The sequence below is a fragment of the Danio aesculapii genome, chromosome 23, assembly GCF_903798145.1.
Source record: "Danio aesculapii chromosome 23, fDanAes4.1, whole genome shotgun sequence".
Lineage (NCBI taxonomy): Eukaryota > Metazoa > Chordata > Actinopteri > Cypriniformes > Danionidae > Danio > Danio aesculapii.
In genome coordinates, this window is record NC_079457.1 from 21,201,289 (window position 1) to 21,225,747 (window position 24,459).

The window sequence follows — 24,459 nt, forward strand, 5'->3', positions numbered from 1 at the left end:
TATACAATTAGATACTGGAAATTACATTTTATACTGATTTATCCAGTGTTTTATTTTAGCTTGTTCAATCCATTCATAGAATATGGAGCTCAATGTTTATTTGTATTTAATATAAATATGTTTTGACCAAAATAAATGTTTGGATCCTTTTTTAGCCTCTTTGTATACCCATAAATATTGATGTCTTTCATTGAAGGAAGTAATCCATGGTTAAACTATTACTGTGGATTTTTTGTGTGAGTGATTAATGAAGAGTGGCGGGTTTTTGTGTCCTTGTTAAAATACTCATATCCTATTTCGGAAACACTGCTTCAAATGTCACTATTTGTTGGGCTTGTGGGGAACACTGATGGAAAAAATTTAGAGTAAAGATCATCACAGGAATGAGTAATCCTTATAGATTTAGTTTATGGTGGATGATTCATGCATCTTCCAAGGAATTCACAGCCGTTTTTCCAGTGCTTTCCTATGTTAATGGTGTGATTTTTAACCTTTGCAGTGCCTGCACATTATGGCGCAGTGGGCGCAAATGACCCAGCACATACAGTACATGACAACTGAGGTGCTGAATGAACTCTACCCAATCACTTTTCCTCTGGATATCAGACACTATTTGGCCAGCTGGATAGAGGGGCAGCAATGGTAAGCCATCACTGTTATGCATTAATTACATGCTTTTTTTAATGCTTATGTTGTTTTAAAGTTGACAATATTTTTTATTAATGTTGTTCTGAACTGACACCTCTTAATGTGATTTATTATAGAAAGGCTTTAGAGAAGCAAATGTGGCTCATTTTTTAAGTAAAAAAAAGATAAATAAATTGTAATTAGAGACATGGTAACACGTTACAATAAAGCTGTATTAGTTAATGTATTTAATAACACGGCCAAACAATGAACAATACATTTATTACAGTATGGATTCATCCTTGTTATTGTTATATGATAATAAAGTTTTTCATTGTCAGTTCATGTTAACTAATGTTAACAAGCATGAGTTTGGATTTTAATAATGCATTAGTAAATGTAGAAATATTCTTCATTATTGTGTTGATAAATATATTAACTAGCATTAACTATTGAACCCTTCTAAAGTGTGACCAAAGAAATGAATAGAGATGTGCCCATACCTGGTTGTAATTACTGTAATTATAAGATTCAATTTCCACATTATAAAAGCTTAAAGCTTATAAACTGAGAGGCTCAATGAAATCTATGCACAGCTAGAGTTTAAAGCTGACTATAAACTTTTGGTGAAAGCTTAATGTGAATATTTTCAATTTTACAAGGTTGTTTTTACAGCATCAATGTTGTAATGTAATTGCAATACATTCAGTTAAATAGACTTAAGCATTAATTTAGTTGTTCAAGCGTAAAACGAGATGAAAGACCATTGTAACCTCTAGCGCCGACAGTAGCAACAGGCTAGCACAGAATTTCCATTTAAAATACTGGGGTAAAATAAACTGTTATATTTTAAAGACATGGCGGGGAGGAAATGGAATTTAATGCAGTGCTTCTTGTCCGATCTGAGACCCACTTCATATTCTTCATATACTTCCTGTATATCTAACAGGCAGTAAATATCGCAGATTTTTAAAGAAATCAGATCCTAATCGTGACAATTTTGTAATGAAAAGACAGTTCACCGGAAGCCCGTGTGCATATTGCCCATTGGAAAAAGGGCATGTTTCTTATTTTTATATATATATATATATATATATATATATATATATATATATATATATATATATATATATATATATATATATATATAAAAAATAAATAAATAAATATATTAGTGGTGGGCCGTTATCGGTGTTAACATGCTGCGTTAACGCAAGACTCTTATCGGGAGATAAAAAAAATCTCGCCAATAATCTATTCTCAAAGTTGGGTTGGGAGCTGGGTCTGTTCTACACAAGCTATGATGACTTTCACCTTGATATTTTAGTGCGGGTGTATACCTGGCCAAATTGCACTGTAGGTGGCGAGAACGAGTCTTCGAACCTGTGTGTATTCATACTGTGAAATTACCACATCAAACGTGACGTGCCAAGATGAATGCAGTTCACTAGAGTGAATATGATTAATGTTAGCTCCACATCTTACTATCAGGCAACTGTAGAGTTTATGGGTTCGAGTAAAACATACAAATAAAATGGACCGGGTGCTTTTTAAAATGAATGACGGTGAATGAAAGTCAAACCGGTGAGCCGTCTGGCAAAAAAGTGCCCTTCTGAATCAAATCAGCAGGATGCCCTTCTGGATCTTTCACTTACTTCGAAGACACTACTGACTATGCTTACATGGACATCTGTAATCTAGTTATTTGCCTTGATAGACAATAATATAATTAAGGTGTTTACGTGAAGTGCTTTCGTGTAAGAGTTTCCTGTAATTTTGGGTGACTTTTACTGTGGTTCTGCAGCATACCTGCCAACACTCGTTTTTCCCGGGAGTCTCCCATAATTTAGACCCATCTCCCGTATTGTTCTGTCTCCCTGAAAACTCCCGGAATTCCACCCCCCCCCCCCCAACCCCTCAGCTCCTGGGCTTTTTGGTACAGTCCGGCCTGAAACCTTGTGCATGTTTGCGCACCAAACCCAACGTGCAACCACATTACAGCAGATTGTGCTGGAACTACTCTCTGCAAAGGGAAAGAATGCACATTGTTTAAATCTCCATATCACATTTAGGTAGGTTGAGTGAACATAAGTCTTTAATGTAATGACACCATAATGAAAATCTTAACATATGCAAACTTTTGAACCGCTTCATTCGTATTAATGCAGATGCTTTGTGTCATATGGGCAATAAGTGTATTATAAGGAAAAAAAAAAACTTTTTCAGGGCAGTACCAAATAAAATAAAACAAAACAATGCAATTCATAATATTAATTTTGTTTATTTTCATGTCCTAGAAATCACAATTCTCTTATGTTTACAGTTTTTCTGTGACCATGTATCCATGTAATAATAGTTTGAGGACATTTGACTACCACTGTAATGAGGAAGTGTGCAAAAACTTGGAAAATGCTTCGAAATGTGATTGTCATTTTGAATGCCCTTGAAAGTGAGGGGATAACTGCATATGTGCTTATAGTTGTTTATCTTTAACACTTGAATCATTCATGCACTAACAAATGCACATACAGGGAATTAAACAACATCTCCAACTATTTTTTAAAGTAGTACACAAACATGGTTTCTGCAAACTGAATAAGGAGGTAACTATTTAAGCCCCGGTCAGATCATACGATTTAGGCACGATTTTCTTGACGTAGGGTGTCGCGTGGATTCGTAAACAACAAATGGGCGTCGTGACACAAGATTCAATCGTTTCTTCTCGTGTAATGTGGCATAGTTCACGACAACCGATCCCATGCCTGGGACGCCTCACGACACCGTCGCAGAGAGTCTAGCATGTTTAATCTTTTCTCGTTCTTTACGACGATTTCCGTCATGTGTGTGACACGGCCCAATAGGAGAACGTAATTTATCAGTTATTTTAGTGGGTGCTACTGTTAATGAGCTGGTCAGGTAATCAAAAAACAGGCTGCATATTTAGAGATGGGTTGGTCATGGTTGGATATGATCAGTCATTGCCTATGCAAACTTTAACTACTTTCTCTAAAATATTAAAGTGTTTTAAGCAATTTGATCTGACTGACTGGCACAAATATGCCGACATCTCCATTCTGAGTTCTCTCTTCCAGGGGAACCAGCAGGATTTTTTTTATATTACGCACATATCTAGCACCCATCATCATCCCTTATTCTTATTTCAATCTCAAAAAACACTGATGCTTGCTGTCAAAGGCTACATTTATTCATTGTCGCGAGTGAGACCAAGAAAATGAAAGCACATCATTGTATTTTAGTAATTTAAATGATTAAGTACAATAATTTATAATTAATATAATAATACAAGAAAAAAATAATAATTAGGCTAATTTTACTATATTTTTGTTGGTCAGTTATTTACAAAATAAACAAGAATAACATCTGAGGTGAAGTGCTTCAAAACCAGTCCGCTATAGCCTATGCTTCAGCGCCAAAACACGAACTGGTTTGTTAAAAAAAAAATAGCCTAAATAAAATTAAGTGAAATATTCAGAGAAGCCTGTTTGTCACTGTTAGTGACAAAACCATCCATTGCGCCGGTAAATTACAATTTAATTCGTTTAATCAAGTAAGAATCACTGAGCGAATCACTGGTACAACCCTTCCAACTCCCCAAGAACTGTACTTATCCGGAGCGAGCAAAAGGGCTGCCAAAATCACTCTGGACCCCTCACACCCAGCACACTGCCTCTTTGAACTTTTATCTTCTGGTCGACGCTACAGAGCACTGCGCACCAGAACAGCCCGACACAGAAACAGTTTCTTCCCTCAGGCAATCCATCTCATGAACACTTGATGATAATAATTGTGGAACCAACATCACTACTTGCTATACACTTTTATACACATATACACTTATTTAACAACACACTTTACATGCCAATTTGCACATAACAGCTGCTCATATAACGTTGTATATAGTAATATAGCTGTACTTGTCAATTTGTATATTTGCATTCACTACTTACTTGTATTTTCGGCTACAAGCGACACAGCTCTCATCTTTCCAACAGAGTTTGTTCTAATAAAAGCCTGTCCTGCTTATTCAAATGTGTCATTAATAGTAATAGTTTAATATAGGCTTCTCTGAAAATGTGAATATTTAACTTTAATTTTATTAAGGCTAGATTATTATTATATTCACCAAACCAACACAATCTCACGGCAACTGGTGTTTAGGCGATGAAGCATATAGCAGACTTGTTTTGAAGCACTTCACTTAAAAGGTTATTCGTTATTCTTTTTTATCTAGTAGTTAACTGACCAACGAAAAATACATAACAATTAAGATACAAGTTATAGCTAACGAAAGTCGTTTCAAAAATATATTTTTTCCAAGAAACATATATGTATTATATTTTTGATTGTGCCCGTCCAACTGTGCGGTGATGATTTGTTCCGATCTGTGAAAAAGAAGGATTTAATTAATTCTTCACTGCTTCACAGCTGCTGGTGTTCTTTCATTTCACGTTCAGGCAAGGGAGTGTTTAATAGCAACATTGGCAGAAAAATATACATTTAGATTTCAAAGAAAATATATTAATATTAAAAAGGAAACATAAAAGTTTAATCCTATCAATGTCATTATGAATGCCTTTTAAATAGTTATTAGTTGTTAGCCAGCATTAGTGTTTGAGATTGAAGTTTATTAAATTAAATTGAGATAAAAAATATTGTTATAGCAACACTCCAATACACCACTTATCTCATTTTTGATTGCGACTTGTAAAAAGCATTTACGTCCTTGTCCTTTTTTATGAGCCATTTTCCAAAACTTTAAAGACACCTGACTCTTCATTTGATAAACACTTTATTCGCGACACACACTCTGACAATTTTAAGTTAAGTCATTTAATTCATTTAAGTCATAAGTTTACATACAACTTGTAGTTAGTTGTCTGCAAGCATCAGTGTTTATTGAAATTGAAATAAGATAAAAAAAACAAACAAATTGAAATTAAGATAAAAAAATATAGATATTGTTATAGCAACATTTGTGACTGCTTTGAAATTATGCTCGTCGTAGACGTCACAGCCAGGATGACTGATCGTGTAGAAACGTGTAGTCTGGCACATTTGCTACCCACGACAAGTCAAGATTTTATCAAGAAAAAATCGCATGATCTGACATAGTGACTTTTGTAGCCGACAATAATAATCGTGTGATCTGACCAGGGCTTTAGTGTGCATGTCTAAAGCATGTCTAAATCTTTTATAGGAACACTCCACTTTTTTCCCCTCCCCTACACTGAAAAAAATGGTTCATTGCAATTTGTTGCAAACAATTTATATAAGCTGAATTTAAACAAACAAATTAACTTGAACATTACTCATTTTGTTTGTTTAAATTCAGCTCATATAAATTGCTTACAACCACATACCTAGACAAAAAAGTAAATTCAATAAATACTTTTTTCAGTGTAGAATTAAAGGGAAAATAACAACTTTTGTCTGTAACTGTAAAATACAGGGAAAACAATCTAAACTCTTTGTTAATTTTTGATAATTTGCTCATTTTTTGCTAATGGACTAATCCAATTCAGTGATCTATGCTAAGCTAGCCTAAAAGTGCTACTACCAGATTGGAGATCAGCTAAATGTATAAAAAAAAAATGTAAAACTCAACTGTTTAACTCTAGGGGACTTGTAAAATTAGTCTATTTTTTGTGGGCTTTGCTTTGAAAGGTTATGTATGTGGCTGTTTTAATGTGAAAAAAGTTAACTATGGCCTGCAGGGGAATGCTTTGTTAAACCCAAATGACTAAGATCATCTTTAAAAGGAAATGGTGACCGAAAACAACAAATAAAATTGAAATACACTTCAGGTGTGGTTGAACATGAATTCCCAGTATGTGAAAAAGTTAGCAAAGTTAAATTACGTTGGAAAGAATAAAAAACAGGATGAGCTAGTCGTGAATGGCACTGTTTCCTGTCAGTTTATGACAGTTTCTAAGGATGACTCAGTACAGCAGTGATTTAAAACCATCATGTATTTGCAATGTTTGATTTAGGGATAGCTTTGATGTGGACAACATGGAGCAGGAATCTCAGGCTCAAATACTGTCGGATCAGATGGTGATGTTGCTGCATCAAGTGGCCAAGCAGAACCCTAATCTGGTGGAGAGGGTCAAACTACAGCATATGAGCAAGAACTGGGTGTGTACAAAAATAATAACATTTCTAATTTCTGCTGGCTTACACCATGTCATAACTACACGTGAATGTTTGCCGCAATGCAAAATTGCTATGGTCCTGGAATCTTGTTGCATCTCAGGTTGTTAGGACACTCTTTAAAATATGTTCTTTATTGAAATCAGTGGTTTCCATTTTTCAGGAACCAATGATTTACCAGTGATTTTACAGTGTTGAAAAAGGATCAGTAGAATATTGAAATGTTCATTAAACTAAGTTAGTTCCTTAATAACAGTCAGTGTATACTTAGTGTTCTTTCACACTTGGTTCAATTACATGGACCAAACCCAAGTTTGATTGTCCCCCATTGCCACCTTCTCAGCTGGTTTGTATTCATACTGTCTTTTTTCCTTCTGAACCCCGGTATACTTGCGTCATCAAACTGCTGTTATGTATACGGCTGTTGCTAGGTGATGGGCACAAAAGCAAAGTGCCGAAATAGAGACGTCCGCATATTCGGCTTTTTGTTACCAAAACCAAAATACTGAGAGCCACTTGCCTCTATCTGCCAAAAAAACCCATTAAAAACGTTCAGAACATCACGCGATGTCTGCAGAAGTCGTTTTTGGTGGAGACAAGCAAACATTATTACTGTTTGCACTGGTCAGTTCCGCTTGTTGCCAAGGTACAGTACGTGATACACAGACATACACAAAAGAATGGACATAATGAAAACTAAAGTTTGTTGTAGAGTTGGTGGTTCATTTCTGTTATTTGGAACGATTGCATTCATACCAGAAGTGAACCAGACCAGAGTTCACGTGAACCATACCCCAGTATATCTCTTTCAGGTAGACTTGGGTACAGTTCACGGGTGCGCACCTGAGTTCAGAAGACACAGTCACACCAGCTAAACCTACCGTACTTTGACGTCAAACGAACCAGGGTGTGGACCAGAAGTGCTAGTGTGAAAGCACCCTAAAGGCTCTTTAGTGATTAGTGAACTTTTTTGAAGTGTTCACAATATCTTTTGGGCAGTATAAAAGATAATTATAATGTTTTACAAACAACAAGATGGCCAAGAAAGAGTCACTGTTTTGATTTATATATATACAAGTACTTAAGAGTCTGTGACTGGATCTTTATTTAAATGATTTTGTATTTTGGGCTTAAGTTTTGTTTGTCTACAATTCTTTTTAACTATTATTAAATACTGTCATTAGTTCCTACACTGTAAGACCCAACAGTCAACTTTATCAAATGAAATGATTGTAGTTAACTCAATTTACTTAAAGTTAATTCTACTCATTTGAAAAGAGTTTTGAACTCAGTGTTGAAGGTAATGAGTTAATAAATACCTCGTTACTTCAACTTAAATGGAGTAAGTTCATAGTACTCATATAGATTAGTTTAACTCAAATGGTTTGTAGCAATCGGTTTCCTCAAACGTTTTAAGTTGCCTTAACTTCTTAGGTTTTACAGTAGTCTTACAGTAGTACAGTAGTTGGTTTGAGTTCTCTTCATTTGAGTTTTACTGTGCTAAAACTGCTTCGTTGACTCAAATGGATGAAGTTCACAGTACTCATTAGGATTAGTTTTTGAACTTAAATGTTTTTTTGCAATCAGTTTCCTCAAATGGATTGAGTTACCTTAATGTTTTGGGTTTTACAGTGTAGTAGTGTGAAGACTTTCCCATGACTTGTCCAAGCTCTTCTTCTGTCTAGGCTGAACTATTGTAATGTTCTCTTGAGTAAAAAAAATGTTTTTTTAAATCATGGAATATGACCATGGGATGTCTGACATGACTGTTTCAAACTGCACAATGCATCAAATATGCATATCCAAACTCATATTTGAGGGTACTTGAAATGAAAAATGGATAAGTCCCTTTTTTGATGATCCACTGTTCATCAATGTGTGGCATGTCCAGATATGTTGTATTAATTATACCAAAACTAAGAGTTGTCTTTCTTTTATTTATCATACACCCAGTGGATTTCTCACTATTGGCAGCCTGCCATGTTGACGTAGAGCACATTGTTTGTATTCCCTCCTATTTTCTATGTAACCTGCTGAATTGTTTCTGTGCTTAGAGTGTGCTTTACCCACAACCCATGCAACTTGTGAGGACAATTCAAGAGATTCTAAGGAAAGAAAGACTCATTTTATCACAGGCTGTAAGTACAAAACCCTTTTCATTTGCAATATTTGGGATGTGTTGACAAAATGCTACAGAAGAATTAAATTTAAGTGTTTAATGTATTATTTGTATTTATTATGTTGTTTAATGATGTTTGTGTGTGTTTAAAGAATATGCAGTTCCCCCCCTTTGCACCTCCACCTACCAATGGCATCCCACAACAAGCATGGGAGGAGAAAAAGACAGATGTGGACAATCTAATGTCCAAAGTTATGGAAATTCAGAATCGCCGCCAAACACTTCATCAGCTTCAAGAGGAATTGAATTGGGAGAAAGAGACGATTCAAGGTATGAGGTCCAAGTTGTTTTGTCAGCTTGCGGCAAAAATAATGACTTTAGAAAGGGATCAATGCCACATTTAATTATGATAAATGTGGGTAAAGTTGATCTTTACTATTACTTTTTACACCAAGTTCTGGTGAAACGAAGTGAGAAGTTTCTAAGGAATAAAAAACAAGTTTTAACTTTTTTTAACGTGTTTCATGTTTGGTCTGAATTAGCTGTTGATTATTATAAATATGAAAATTGTCCAAAACATTGTCAAACGATCAAAGGACAAATTTTAAGCTACGTTGTTGATAAAATGTTGTCATTAATTCCACATTTATGGCTTGTTGTATGAATCTTTTTTGTACTTTTCTGTCAAAGCACAGCCAGCTATTAAGCTTCTTTTATTATTAATTATACCTAAAGGACTTAATAAATATAAATAAATAAATAAATAAATAAATAAATAAATAAATAAATAAATAAATAAATAAATAATATAAATAAAATATATATTATTTTAAAAACTGGGTTACACTATAATACAGGTCTTTGTTACAGTGTAGTTGAATGTTATTTTATCTATTATTTATTACAGGAAGTACAATGCAACATTTCTGGGTCAAACTGTAAACTGTGATCAAAGTGTCTTACTAAAAGTTAATATTTTATGAAGCATGCTGTCTCTCAAGCAATCAAAACCTACTTTCTTAATTGGCCAATAACATTTATATATTGCCTTACAGTAGTTATGTGCATGTGCCTCGTGCATTTTTTTGTCAATGAAAATATTCCTAAAGCTCACTTGGCACAGTCCATTTGATAGCTTGTTTTGTGCAGCTTCGTTGACACAGTTAGCAGAAAACTGCGCAGCAACACAAGGGAGAAAGTCAATATGACATTACCTTAGAGCAGTAGAAGTGTAAATAGTCATTTCCGTCATGGAGGCTCCAACAAGTCTCGCCTTGAATTGCAGTGCAACTGTATTTGATGATGTAATACTGCTATGCCAATTATGCTATGAAGCATAAACTCAAAGATTAGAGTTACTGTATATAAATGGTCAGATTAACTTTTCTGTCTTTATGATTGTGTGGAACGCATTAAATATAGATCAAATTTAGATGATAGCTATTGGGCTATAAGTATTTATACTTTATTTATACTTTATGTTTTATAAGTATTTACAATACATTATCCAACTCTTCTAATTCCAAAAATGTTAGCGTTTACTCCTCTTGAAGGCTTTTAAGGTTTATCTGAGTCAATTATTGGTTATGCTACATTTTAATTTAAAAGTAAAATAAATAGCCATTTTGGTCTGTGTTAATTAATCAAGATTATGAAAGTGTTGCTATATGCAGCAATTTATATTGGTTAATGTGTTGTAATTTATTATGCAAATACAGTTACAAACTGAAATAACAAAATCTGGGTTTCTGTGGGGTCTTAAAATGTCTTAAAACTCAAAATCAAAATGGTCTTAATTTTTTCCTTGTTCATGTATTACTACCCAATCTGGCCAAAACCCATATAATCACCAACAATCCATCTCAATAAAACTTTTAACCCTTTATTTAAAAAAAGTCATTTTTAACTCTATTTATCATAACGGTTTTGTAAGGATGGCTATATCTCTCCATAATATTAAACCCTGAAAACGGTGATGGAGCTCCACACGAGACAAGACCACGAGAATAGCACTAAAACAATAAACTTTCTAATCTGAGAAGAAGATCAGCTAGAAAACCAGTTGTTCGGGTTGTCTTGATCATGCATCCTGAGCCCCCCTCTTTGACTTTACCTTCTCCACCAGAGCAGCACACTCACATTCCACACAGAATGTTTAAGTTTTTACTATGGTGTATCTTGTGGCTTTATATTCATGTTTGGTGTCATTTTAAATGTCTCTGTGTGATTGGTAAAGTGGTCCTAATTTCACTATAATATTTTACAATCTCCCTTATATCAGTTAATTTGGGTTTTGACTTTGATAAGATCTTTGCCAGATGCTCCACTCCAGGGAAAATGGTCTTTACATCAACTCATGACCAGGCAAGAGTCTTGGTGAAGCTTTTATTGTCTTGAATTTATGATGATTTGAGTATTTAGGCAAAGGGTGCAGAAGTGTCTGGGGGATTCTGTAGGCAGGATACCCCATTGCAGTTTGTGAGTCTCTGAGCTCTGCATCAGGACTTATATGCTGCAATGTATTTCTACACGGTCAGGTATTAATCTCTAACTTAAATGTATCTTCGAATAATTGATGTTGTACAATCTTGATTGGCTTATTTTGTTTAGTTATGTGAATTGGAATGGAAAATCTTTGCCTGACAAATCAATGTAAAATTCTTGTTTAACTTTAGTATCTCCTGAAATCTTTTAAATCTAGTAGATTGTTTAGGCTGATGTTTCCGGCGCCTACGACCAGGATTAGTCATACATTCAGGATCAATGGATGGAGCATGGGCACAGCATTAGAGACCTGGTGATTTCTGACAATCACTGACTTAGTATGATATAATCTAGGGACTAAATCAAACTTTCTTTAAGTATGTGCAAGCATGGGGCGGCCTATTGTTACTTAACGGAAATTAGCTTCCAGTTATATTCTCTGACTAAGCTAAATCAAACTTTCTTTAAGTATGTGCAAGCATGGGGCGGCCTATTATTACTTAAAGGAAATTAGCTTATCGGCTGAGAATCGGTACTGGCGAGGATGTGTCCGTGAGCAGATGAAACTGGCCAGCATACTGACTCTAAGCGACTTCGGGTAAACGATGAACCATTAATTGAGAATAAGGATTTATTAGGTTAACTAACCTAAATTAGACCTAATCACAACCTATAAGCTAATCAGCTTGAATTAGATGAATCTAAATCTAAAATTATTATAAATTGGAGTCAGATTAAAATTCGGAGTTGGAAACAAAATAAATTTTAATGAATAAAAATATTTCTTTTCACATGTGCTAAAAGGCTTACATGCATTTAATCTTCACCCATGCTGTTAGTTCCGTCATAGGAAAAATAGATGGGCCCTTACAGTTGAATTATTTTCCTTACAATAACATTTGTTTAAAAGTTCTCCATGTATTTACTGCTGAGGACACCGGCCTGGACAGATTGTTGTGCATAGATTTAGTGTACTATAGTTTTAAACCTTTTAAAACATTTGTTCATTTTTTTTTTTTTTAAAGAAAGTTTATGTTGGGAAAAAGTGTATGTTTACAAGTAGAGCTTGCTTGTTTTTACACAATATTTAAAATGTTTAGCTAAGAAATAAAATGTAAAATATTTTAATTGTTTATCATTAATGTAATATTGTATTATTAAATGTATTAAACTATATTTGTTTTGATAGGTCAAATAAAAATCTTTTACATCTGGGCCATTTGAAAAATTCCTTAGCCTTTAGCTCTTTATGAGTCTCTAGTTTCATAGTTTTTTCACTTTTATACTCGAACTTAAGCTAGTACATTCAAATTCTCTCTGAATTTTTTTCTGGCCTAATGAAATAATTTAAAGGGATAGTTCACCCCAAAATAAACATTTGCTCATTATTTACTTACTCTAAAGTGGTTTTAAACCTTTATGAGTCTCTTTTTTCTGAACACTAAAGCAGATATTTTTAATAAAACTGAAAACCAGTAACCATTGGCTTCCATAATAAGAAAAAAACAAGTACTATTGAAGTCAAAGGTTACCAGTTCCCATATTTGTGTGTGTTCATCAAGTGAACAGAATGAGTGAATGATGACTCCATTTTGAGGGAACTATCCCGTTACACATTCATTCATTCATTTTCTTTTTGGCTTAGTCCCTTTATTAATCTGAGGTCACCACAGCAGAATGAATCATCAACTTATCTAGCATATGTTTTACACAGTGGATGTCCTTCTAGCTGCAAGCCATCACTGGAAAATACCCATACACACTTAATCACATACATACACTACGGCTAATTTAGCTTATTCACTTCACCTACAGCACATGCCTTTGGACTTGTGGGGGAAACCGGAGCACCTGGAGGAAACCCACGTGAACTGGGAGAACATGCAAACTCCACACAGAAACGCCAACTGACCCAGTCAAAGCTCGAATCAGCAACCTTCTTGCTGTGAGGCGATCGTGCTACCCACTTCGCCACCATGTCGCCCCACTCCCTTTAAACACTGTTTATTTATTTACTTTTAAGTGTAATAATTTGCATGAATTGTGAATCGAGTTAATATTTACTTGTTTATATTCATTGCTGATATCTATAGGATAGTATGTAGATACAAATTTATTCATGTGCTATAATGTTATGGAGATATTTGAGAACTCTGTTATTGATTTAGTTTGTTGCACTTTAAACATGTCTTTTTTAAAAACTGGATAAATTTTGTTAGCATTAAAGGGTTACTTCAGTCACACTTTATTTTGATGGTTTATTAATAGTATTAGTAGACTTAGTAGTCTGCTTAATAGCTGCTGATACTGCTCCTTCAACAGACTATAAGAAACTTTGCAAGTACATGTCAACTTACAGTAACCCTAACAGGGCTCAAAATGAAATTTTTTACTTGGTAGCACCAGTGCTTCCAACTTAAAAAATTTAGGAGCACCAGAAAAAAATTTGGAGCACCACCAAATTTTTTTGAGCACTAATAAAAATTAGATATTAATGGATTTATCGTATTTGAAAACAACATCAATCAGGACTAACAAAAACCAGAAACAACTAATCTAACTAATTCTGTAATGACTTATTGATATTTGCGCAATAATTCCAAAATAAATGTCTAATAATTATAAAATATTAATAATGATGATGATGATAATTATACGGATGATATTAATGATGATATTAACAATGAATTACATTTCTCATTATCATGCTGCTTTGAATGTGCTTGAATGTGAGTTATCTGCTATGAAAAGTCCTACTGTTACATTATGACAAATACATCTATGGTTTGCATCAAACAAAAATTAAAGCATTGCAGTAATAAACAAAAATAATTGTTTTAATAATCGAGCTTTCATTTTTGGCTGAAAATCCCTTTAATCACACACAGTAATCATAACACAAGATAAAAAACAACTATATTATTATTGTGACAGCCTCCGTGATTTTGGTTACGCAATCAGAATGCACACTTTCTGCCTGTCAGTCACTTTATGCATTCACAATCACAGGGAAGAATCTATATGTGGGCAACCAGAAGCATGATTAATGAGCTTGGAGTTGTTGTTATGAGCTTTAGGGAGCAAAATATCTACAAAAAAAAGATCAGAACAAAAATGATGCGGGCAGAGTGAACATCTGTATAGCATTCATTCCTGTATTGAGCAAAGATTTTCGAAATGCTTGACGTTTTAAAGCACAGATCTTGATTACTTCTGCTCAACAGATAAAATAAGATGGTTTTGCTAAAGAGGCAGGATGTATGTAATTGGATGGCTCTGGTGGAAGTCAGAGAATCTGGTAACATTGCTCACCAAATGTTCATTATTAAGGTCAAAAGGTGAAAAGAAGTTTAAAATACACAAGCCGTAGTCTACTGTTATCATACATCCTGATCCACAACTGCATATAATGTGATCACCACCGATCTTTCTGGAAACTTTTCTTTATTGGGCTGTTTTAAATTACCAAATCAGTCATGTCATAGTTAGTGGTGTAAAGTAACAAATTACAAATACTCTGTAAACTACTGTGATTGGGTAGATTTTCTCAGAAATTGTAATATAATAAGTAGTTTTAAAAATGTGTACTTTTACTTTCCCTTGAGTACATTTTTTGTGCATTTACTCACACATTTGAGTAGTATTTACAACAGATACTTTTACTCGCACTACATTTTTGGGCAAGTACTTTTACCCAAGTATGATTTTTCAGTACTCTTTCCGCCACTGGTCATGGTACATATGGACAATATGAACAAAAAATATTTCAATGTATTTCTTGTCAACTTCTTCTTTTCATTTATAAGTATACATCCTTTCCTGTCATTCAGATCTGCAACACATTCCAAAGAAAATGTGTAATAAGGTGAATTGGTTTGATGTGTGATTTGAAACAGCTGATGTCAAAAGGTGATTGTAATTATGATTTGGTACAAAAGCAACATCCAAAAAAGCTCTATAGTTTTAAGAGCAAAGATGGGACGAGGATCGCCAGTTTGCTAACAAATACGTGAAAAAATTATTGAAATGTTTAAAATCAATGTTCCTCAAAGAAAGATAGGAAGACATTTGGATATTTCACCTTCAACAGTCCATTCATTTCATTCATTTTCTTTTCGGCTTTGTCCCTTTATTAATCCGGGGTTGCCACAGCGGAATGAACCGCCAACTTATCCAGCACATGTTTTACGCAGCGGACGCCCTTCCATCCGCAACCCATCTCTGGGAAACATCCATACACTCTCATTTACACTCATACACTGTGGAGAATTTAGCCTACCCAATTCGCCTGTACGGCATGTCTTTGAACTGTGGGGGAAACACGAACGCAGGGAGAACATGCAAACTCCACACAGAAACGCCAACTGACCCAGCCCAGGCTCGAACCAGCGACCTTCTTGCTGTGAGGCAACAGCACTACCTATTGCACCACTGCATCGCCATCTTCAACAGTGCATAACATAATTAAAAGATTTAAGGAATCTGGAGGAATTTCAGTGCCCAACACATAGTTCCACAATCCACAAATGCCAGTTAAAACAGTACTGTGCCAAAAGGAAGCCCTATGTTATCAGTGTCCAGAAGTACCCTTGACTTCTCTGGGCTCAGAGGCATCTAAGATAGACCATTAAACAGTGGAAACATGTACTGTGGTCAGATGAATCAGTATAGATCATCACACAGTGGAAACATGTACTGTGGTCAGATGAATCAGTATTTTAGGGATTTTTGGGGAAAAATGGACCAAAGAAGAAAAGGATCATCCAGACTGTTACCAGCAAGAAGTCCAAGAGCTAAGGCATGCAGTTTTGTGGCTGGATGAAATGCATAAATGCGAGCAAAGTGGAATCATAACATGAGCTACTAGTAGTCACGGAGTCACGGGCCACATTTTTGAAGAGACACTGATTTAACGTGCTTACCATTAAGTGTGAGGTTACCATGTTTTGGGAAAATTTGCTCATCCATTTTTCTAGCAGCAGCTCATTCTGTGGAGATCAGAATAACAACCTACAATTTCCCACATTTTAATGATAAATATTATGTCATTTCTGGAAAAAAAGTCAAGAGTTTATAAATTGTTCATAAATTGTTTATAAATTCATTCTCCACAATATGTCATATGGATTTGGTTTATACAAATGTGTCCTTCAGTGCTGTAAAATGACAAGGCTGGCAGAGGTTTTGCATGCTTATGACACAGCCACATAGCAATAAGTGATAACCTGCAGTCGTTACTTTAAAGAACTATTTCTATTAATGTATAATAGTTTTGGTGGTATACATTCATACGTTTGGGTTGATTTGGATATGTAAAACAATTTTAGGAGACATTAAACTGTTTCAGACATCTGTATTAATTCATGAAGATATGTTTTCATAAAAAAACAGATTTATGAACAAAATGAAACAAACTTTGAGCTTGAAAGATGCTCAGATGCTCGCTGCTGAATTTTTTTATGTGCTTTTTGAGATAGAAACTTAATAATAAGTAAACACCACTTGTTTTAAACTACTGTGCAGTGGCTGATAACCACAGATTAGTCATTTACAGAAATGTATAAGCATAAAATGAAGTTGACAAGTGAATAGCAACACAAACGAACTGTTCTTGACAACTGAACCGAGTTATCGTAATCAAGCCTTTAGCTGATAGCAAGGTGTATGTAAAGGACTTTAACTGTGTAAATGATAGTTTCACATAATTATTTTCTAGTCAGGGTGCGCACAGCCAAACATTCATCTCAGTATATCCAGTAAACAATTTCCTGCTCTCTCTACAGGTCACAATGAGATGGAAAAAGGTGCTAAACAGAAACGCATTCAGCAAATTGAGTACAGCGCGACAATTTGTGCACAGGTAAACACACTCAAATGCATGCATGAACATCAAATAGCTCACTGAATTAAAGGGAAAGGAGCAGTATTACATGTGTGTGTGTTTACAGGAGCGTGTACAGTTTCTTTGCGATGCCGTGGGAGCTCTGGAGCAGTGCCAGTCCTCTTTAATTCTCAAAATTGAGTCCTGGAGGTGGGAACAGCATCGATCAACCATTGGCATGCCCTTTGATGACATCCTCGACCATCTGCAGACATGGTGAGAACAATTGAAGCTTTTTTTTGTTTCAGTTGTATAACTGCATGAATGTTATCAGCTAAATCTTTCCCTTTTACAAGTGTATTTTCTCTCTAAACAAGCTGGCTTCTTTTATTGCATTTAGTTCGTTTATTTACGTTTATCTCTTTTGTAAAAAATTCATAGAAATTCTGCTTGTGAATGTAAAAGGAGCGCATAGCTTGCTAGCGAACAATGTTTACTTTGGGCCACCTTCAAACACTCTGTATGTGGTTTTTGTTGTCAGCATTTGTTCAAGAAGCATATTCGGGCAACTTAATACCTTCTCATGTGCAATCATGTTAAAGTCACATGTTAACCTATGTACAATTTATTTTCACAATTCCTGATTTTAATTTCAATAGCGCTTTTTTGATATAATGCACGAATACAGCACAATGACACACATTCAGATTCCTTTTCGGTTTACTTTTTCAGAAATGTTTTTTAAGAAATTTGCGAAGTGAAGTCATTTCAGGGTTTGTAAACTAATATGGCCTACTGTGTTTGCGCAGAAAACTATACTGAGCTGAGTGCTTTTGAATCTTGCATTTGAATTTTTTCATAAATCACCTGAATGTTGAAATTGGCAAGGCTTAAAAAAGTGCAAAAGGTAAACTTTGTGATGCAGTGGACCCATTGCACTAGTGACAAATACGTTCACAATCGGGTCATCAGGCAGTTCTTGAGTTCCGATATTGATCAATATTGTTGTTCTGATTGCAGACCATTAATCACCATAAATGACTGATGATAATCACAGGATTATTAGGTGTATGTTTATAGAGTAATTCACAATGACTTTCAAATGCATGTAACAAAGCGATCTGCTTTAAAATTAAAATGCTATTACGTATTAGTTGGCTGCGCTGGTGAACATGGTACAGAGTTCATACAGTCATGGAAAACATGGAAAAGCCATGGAATTTTGACATGGCATTTTCCAGGCCTGCAAAAGTTTTGTAAATCAGAAAAACCCACAAAGTTTTGGAAAAGTCATGAAGAACCGATATCTGTATACTTGAATATACTGTAGGTTAGTTGTCTTTACTTCTTTTCTGTCCTTGACCAATCATATACTCTCACATTATTAGTGCGGTGTAAGATATAAATATAAATTTCAACTGAATAGATTGTTGCGTGTTTTACGATATGCTGTTATAAATTCGAACATGAATTGTTTTTCTTTTGCCACACATATGTAGACATCGCATGAAACGTTAGGTGATGAAAATTTATTTGAAAGTCTTGGAAAAATCATGGAAATGTCATGGAATTTATTAGTTGAAATGTGTATGAACCCTTATGGTATAACATGGTATAACATCACTGTAATGGTAACATACCACTGATGGTGGTATGTAAACAAATAAATCAAAATAAAAATTGGTCTATAATAGTTAAATAAATAGTAATATATTTTATTTATAATGCGCTTTTCTGAAACCCAGAGTCCTACGACAACAGAGAAATCAAACATGCAATAAAATACAAGGATTCAACATAGAAAAATTATTAAATATAAACACATGAGTTTTTAACTTGGGATTCTCCGGTCGATCAGCCACAGATTGGTATCGGCCGTTAATCACATTTAATGACTCGATCGGTACTCGCTAATCTGGTCGATCTCATGAACCGATTACAATTGTTCGTTTACAAGTTTACAAGCAGAAGACAAACAAGAACTGAAATCTTTTTACATATCAGAACTGAATGTTTTCAACAATATTGCAAGTTCATTAAATCCTGGCTGGAAATACTAGGGAAATAAAAAAAATTCTAAAACTAAAATATATATTTTTAAACTTGAATATTTAATAATATAACTTATTGTAATATCCTTATTGTAATAAGCAGTAGTTTATTTCCTCACAGTAAAGAAGTAATGGATTTATAGGTGTGCATTTTAATTCCATACACACTCCAAAATTCATTGAGACATGTTGAATTCTTTATCCATGATTTGCATGATATGTTTCTAAATTGCTTTGTTCGTGATTTTTCTTGCCAATTTATTAAATCTGTTTGATCTATTTTGTTCTGTAAAGTTGCTTCTGACCTTGACATGTCCACACTAAATGGCTATAAGAGACTCCCCCATTGATTTTAATATACAGGGTGTCTGTTAAAGGGTGAGTATCAGCAGTTATTTACAAAGCTTTGTAATTCACAAAAAACATGATCAAACAAACCCAAAAATGTAAAAAAAAATTTTATGTTGAATGTGTAAATGCAGGATGTGATAAATGAGGTGCACGTGAGCCTATACATTTCAATTAAGCCATAATACAGGTGTGTATTCTGTCCTGCGATATGGTCTCTTCCAGAAATCATCCCTCACGTCATACCATCATTTTTTTTATGGATTTATTAGGCCATAGCCTGAGTGTTTAGAAATGGTCTCTTCTTGACAACAATTTACGCCTTTTTTGTGACTATATGACACTTTTCTCTTCAATTAATGTACTTTGTTTCACTGACAGACTGAAACATGTAAATATGAGGGACATGAAATGATGATTAAATGATCCTTTACAGTGTTTAGAAAGACACTTGTGTTGATTGCTTCACAAACTGGATTATAATTGGTTGTCAAATGAACCACTAGAGTAACATAACTATTTATGGTACTAAAGTTAACAAAATTATATTCTTCATGTAAGTTAAATGTATGGGCTGCATAAACCCAAAGTTAAGCATAAGCTTGAAAATGGCAGCTGATAAGGAGAATATTGTAAACGCACAAAGGGCAGCAGAATGATGTTCTTTTAAAATATGTTGTGTTCAAATCCTGTTGCAACAGGTTTGTCTTCATGGCTGAGTGTTTGCTTTCTTTGTGCTTCTGAAACGTCAGAGGTTTAACAAACTGTACGTAACTTGTCACATGTACATGGCCTCAATAACTTATTCTCTCTGTAAATGCATGTTTATTATATTATGCATATCTATGCACTCTGTATTATAATTTCATGCATTTTTCATTTTAACATATTTTAACCACATTGTCTTTATTACATTTTTGGGCTGCAGGAGTGAGCAGTTGCTCATTGTGAATGGTAACCTGAGACAGGAGCTCATGCTGATGAAAGTGGACCACGGAGATGCTGAACGGCTTCGAACTTTGGAGGAAAACCTGGCACGTTTACTCAAGACTCTCATTCAGAGGTAAACAGGCCTCTGAGTTCATAGAATGATGAGATCTCAGTTGTTATTAGTAGTACACTGTAATCCTCAGAAGTATAACAGAGTAGTTATAAGTCAATCATGCAATAAAAGTCAACTCTGTCTCTTTCAGCTTTTGATATTGTGCTTTCTTTGTCTTGGTTAATCAGTTCATTGGTAGCAGAGAAACAACCTCCCCAGGTCATCAAAACTCAGTCCAAGTTTTCCACCACTTTACGCTATTTGCTGGGAGACAAGATGGCCCCTGGAAAACCTGTCCTACTAAAGGCTCAGATTATCACCGAGGCACAAGCAAGAAACCTAGGTCAACAAGGTGTCATTCCCAAGTAAGCAGGCCTTCTTTGTTTTTGGTTTTTTGAATATGTACTATATATACAGTATATATATTAAATACTGTGTATACAAATGTGTGTGTGTAATATACAGGTATACATACAGAGTGATTCAAAAAGAATACCACAACTTTGAAAATCTGTATTTAATAAAAAAACATGATGGCACCTTGAGTAATCAATGTGAAGAGCACTTAACAAAGTTTTTTTTTCAGTAGAAAACAAGTTCATAGATGTTCAATATGACCCCCTCCAGACACTCGAGTGACATCAACCTGAAGGTTGTGGTATTCTTTTTGAATCACCCCGTATAATAAATATTACATTTAAAATACAGGTTAGAATGTACATAATATATGAAGGCCTATATAAATACTTTATTAGGGCTGTCAAATGATTTTGAACGCATTAATCAGAGACCAATCAGATTATAGGAATTAAATGGATTAAATTGTAAATAAATGTAATATGTAATATGCCGTGTTGAAATAAAGAATGTATGACAATTTAGTTTAAGTAAACAGACTCTATAGTTTTAAGCTATTGTCTTAACATTCTTGTCATTGATTATTTTAATGTGAAAGTGCAGATTTCAGGTTTCATTCATTTACTGCACTGCTTACACAGAGGAAGTTATGGTTTGGCATACTCACATTGATGTCCAGTGTAGTCTCTAGTAAATGCAATTGAAAGTGCCTTCTTTTTTAGCTTTTAAATGTTGTATTGCAGTTGTAAATGTTATAAATGCAGTTCAAATATTCTCGTAATAATATTCCTATCGATCATACAGGCTGTCACAGTGAGGAAATTTCTCTTGCGTTATATGTAAATGATTCAATAGTGTGATATGCCATAGGCTGTTAAAGGAAAATTACAAGATTTTTATAAAATATAGATTCCCTTTCAACACTTTCTTAACCAGGTGGACCATGCAACATTTTCTGATGTTTGAAAGACCTTGACCTTGTTGGTCTCTTATTGTATTGTTCAGATGTCTTACATTTCATCAACAATTAACAAATTTGTTTAACCAACACTGGAAAGCAGAGGTACAAATATATGAGTTGAACATTGTTATTATTATTTTATTTAGAATTATGTATTGTTATTATCTGAATGCATGTAATTTATTTATATATTTATTTTCACCTTTGAAACCATTTTTTAACCAAGTTTTTTTTACTATATATATATATATATATATTATATATATATATATATATATATATATATATATATATACATATATATATATATATATATATATTTTTTAACATTTAAATCTTTTTATTTTGTTTAGTTTTTAATGTATTTTGTTCTGTGGTTCAAACAAAACCCAATAAATATATTTCGGAAAATTGTGTAATATGCGCCAAACACCCTCGCATATAAAGTATGCATAGGCTAAATACAGTTTGTCTGCGTCCGAAACCGCCTACTACTCAGTAGTTGCTGCATTTGAACTTAAACGTACTACTCGACCGTTAGAAAAGTACATTTTATACAGTATGAGTGTGAGCAGTATGAATGGAATTCAGACATACTACATCCGCCGTTTTGTCATCATCACGTGACCTACCCGTGCCTTTTGCGTCGCTTCACTCTCATTCATGAATTATCTGACAGAAAGGATGTTTGCTTTACTGTTTCATCAACTTATTTTGTTTCAAGAATGTCATTCATGGATCTTCACCTACATTATGTTGAGCCCATGTAAAACTGAATTTGCTCAGAGATTAAAATTTCACATACATACTAGAGAAACCAGCTGTGAACAGAAAACGCAAAACTGTCTATACTGAACTGCATCTTGAGAGTATAATACTGTCAATTTTGTGCCTTTGCAATATGTTGAAATCTGCCACTACAAAGTCATATATGTCAGCATTTGACAGGCTTTGTTGTTGTTCTCAGACATAAAGAGGACGTGGAGGCGCAACAAGATAAGCAAACAGAATCAGAGTTTCAGTTGAGCTGTTATCCACGCAGAGGCAGTACAACACTTTAGAGATCTAACATACACATAAAACATGCAAATGCTTTACAGTGACAATGTGTTTATCCACTTAGTGAAAATGTAGGAGAACTTCTAAACAGTACGGCGATCTTGGAGCACAACACCACAAGCAAGAACACCTGTGCCACCTTTAGAAACATGGTGGGTAATATATACAAAAAATGGTTATACTGTTACCTGCCTCGTTAATAATCAGCATTGGAATACTAAGTTAACGATTTTCTGAAAATATCTCTAAAAATGTCCTATTTTCCATTTTAGTCTATAAAGAGGATCAAACGGGCTGACAGGAAGGGCTCTGAATCAGTGACGGAGGAAAAGTTTGCATTGTTGTTTACCACGGAAATAACCATCACCGGCTGTGAGAGGCCATACAGCCTTCAGGTAGCTGCTCTCCTTGTTTTCCTCATATATGTTAATGTTGTCCATTGTTTCTGAGTGTCAATCATGTCATCAGGATGTCCAATGAAGTTGCTTGTATTTTTGATTAGTGTGTATATATATATATATATATATATATATATATATATATATATATATATATATATATATATATATATATATAAAACATAGAAAATATCAGCTTAATATATCAGTCCCACTAGGAGTTTGACAGACTTTTTATGTTTTGTAGCCCAAAGTGACAGGTTGTATCATGAGAACTAATGTACATAGTATCATTGTTTTATAGGGCACCTATGATGTAAATCATATTTTGTAAGCAGTTTGGACAGAACTGTGTGTATGTATAGTGTGTCCACAGTCATATTGGGATAATATAAAGACAATGGCTGCGTCCGAAACCGCCTACTACTCAGTAGGTACTGTATTTGAACTTAAACGTACTACTTGGCCGTTAGAAATGTACATTCTATACAGGATGAATGTAAGAAGTATGAATGGAATTCGAACGTACTACATACGCTATTTTTTCATGGTCACGTGACCTACCTGCATCAGTTGCATCACTTCACTCCCATTCACGAATTCTCTCGCGGGGCATCATGGGATAGCGGAGTGTGCATATGATGCACACTTCAGATTCTTGCCGGAAGTAGTAAGTCATCCGGGTACTTCTCGCATACTGATTTTTGAATTCTATGAATTTGGAAATACTACTCGGCTCACATACTGATTTTAGCAAACTGTATAGTATGGAAGTATGCAGTTTCGGGCGCAGCCAATAAGTATCTTTTTTTTTTTATTTCTTGACATTAAAATAAGATCCAAATCCCACCCATTTTGAGGCCCACCGCAACATATAATCATATCAACAAGACAGGACATGCACAAAGCAACTGGGATTAAAAGATCTGTTCAGCTGTCTGTGATCGTCAATCATCATCAAATGTGATCAAGAATTAGTTTTACTAGCATTAAAAGCACAGGCATATGCACAAAAACAGCT

General features: G+C 34.5%; 1 protein-coding gene across 1 annotated transcript in view; it reads left to right on the top strand.

The window, feature by feature from the left end:
- The window catches only part of stat6 (signal transducer and activator of transcription 6, interleukin-4 induced), a 44,265-nt gene that overhangs the window by 5,030 nt on the left and 14,776 nt on the right, over positions 1–24,459 (top strand). The window contains exons 2-11 of the mRNA XM_056448983.1: positions 500–642; positions 6,639–6,783; positions 8,853–8,936; positions 9,070–9,247; positions 17,185–17,261; positions 17,350–17,498; positions 20,550–20,684; positions 20,852–21,028; positions 23,105–23,192; positions 23,313–23,435. Of these exons, the coding sequence (XP_056304958.1) occupies positions 512–642; positions 6,639–6,783; positions 8,853–8,936; positions 9,070–9,247; positions 17,185–17,261; positions 17,350–17,498; positions 20,550–20,684; positions 20,852–21,028; positions 23,105–23,192; positions 23,313–23,435 (1,287 nt within the window). The 5' untranslated portion in view covers positions 500–511. The remainder of the gene's footprint in view (positions 1–499; positions 643–6,638; positions 6,784–8,852; positions 8,937–9,069; positions 9,248–17,184; positions 17,262–17,349; positions 17,499–20,549; positions 20,685–20,851; positions 21,029–23,104; positions 23,193–23,312; positions 23,436–24,459) is intronic.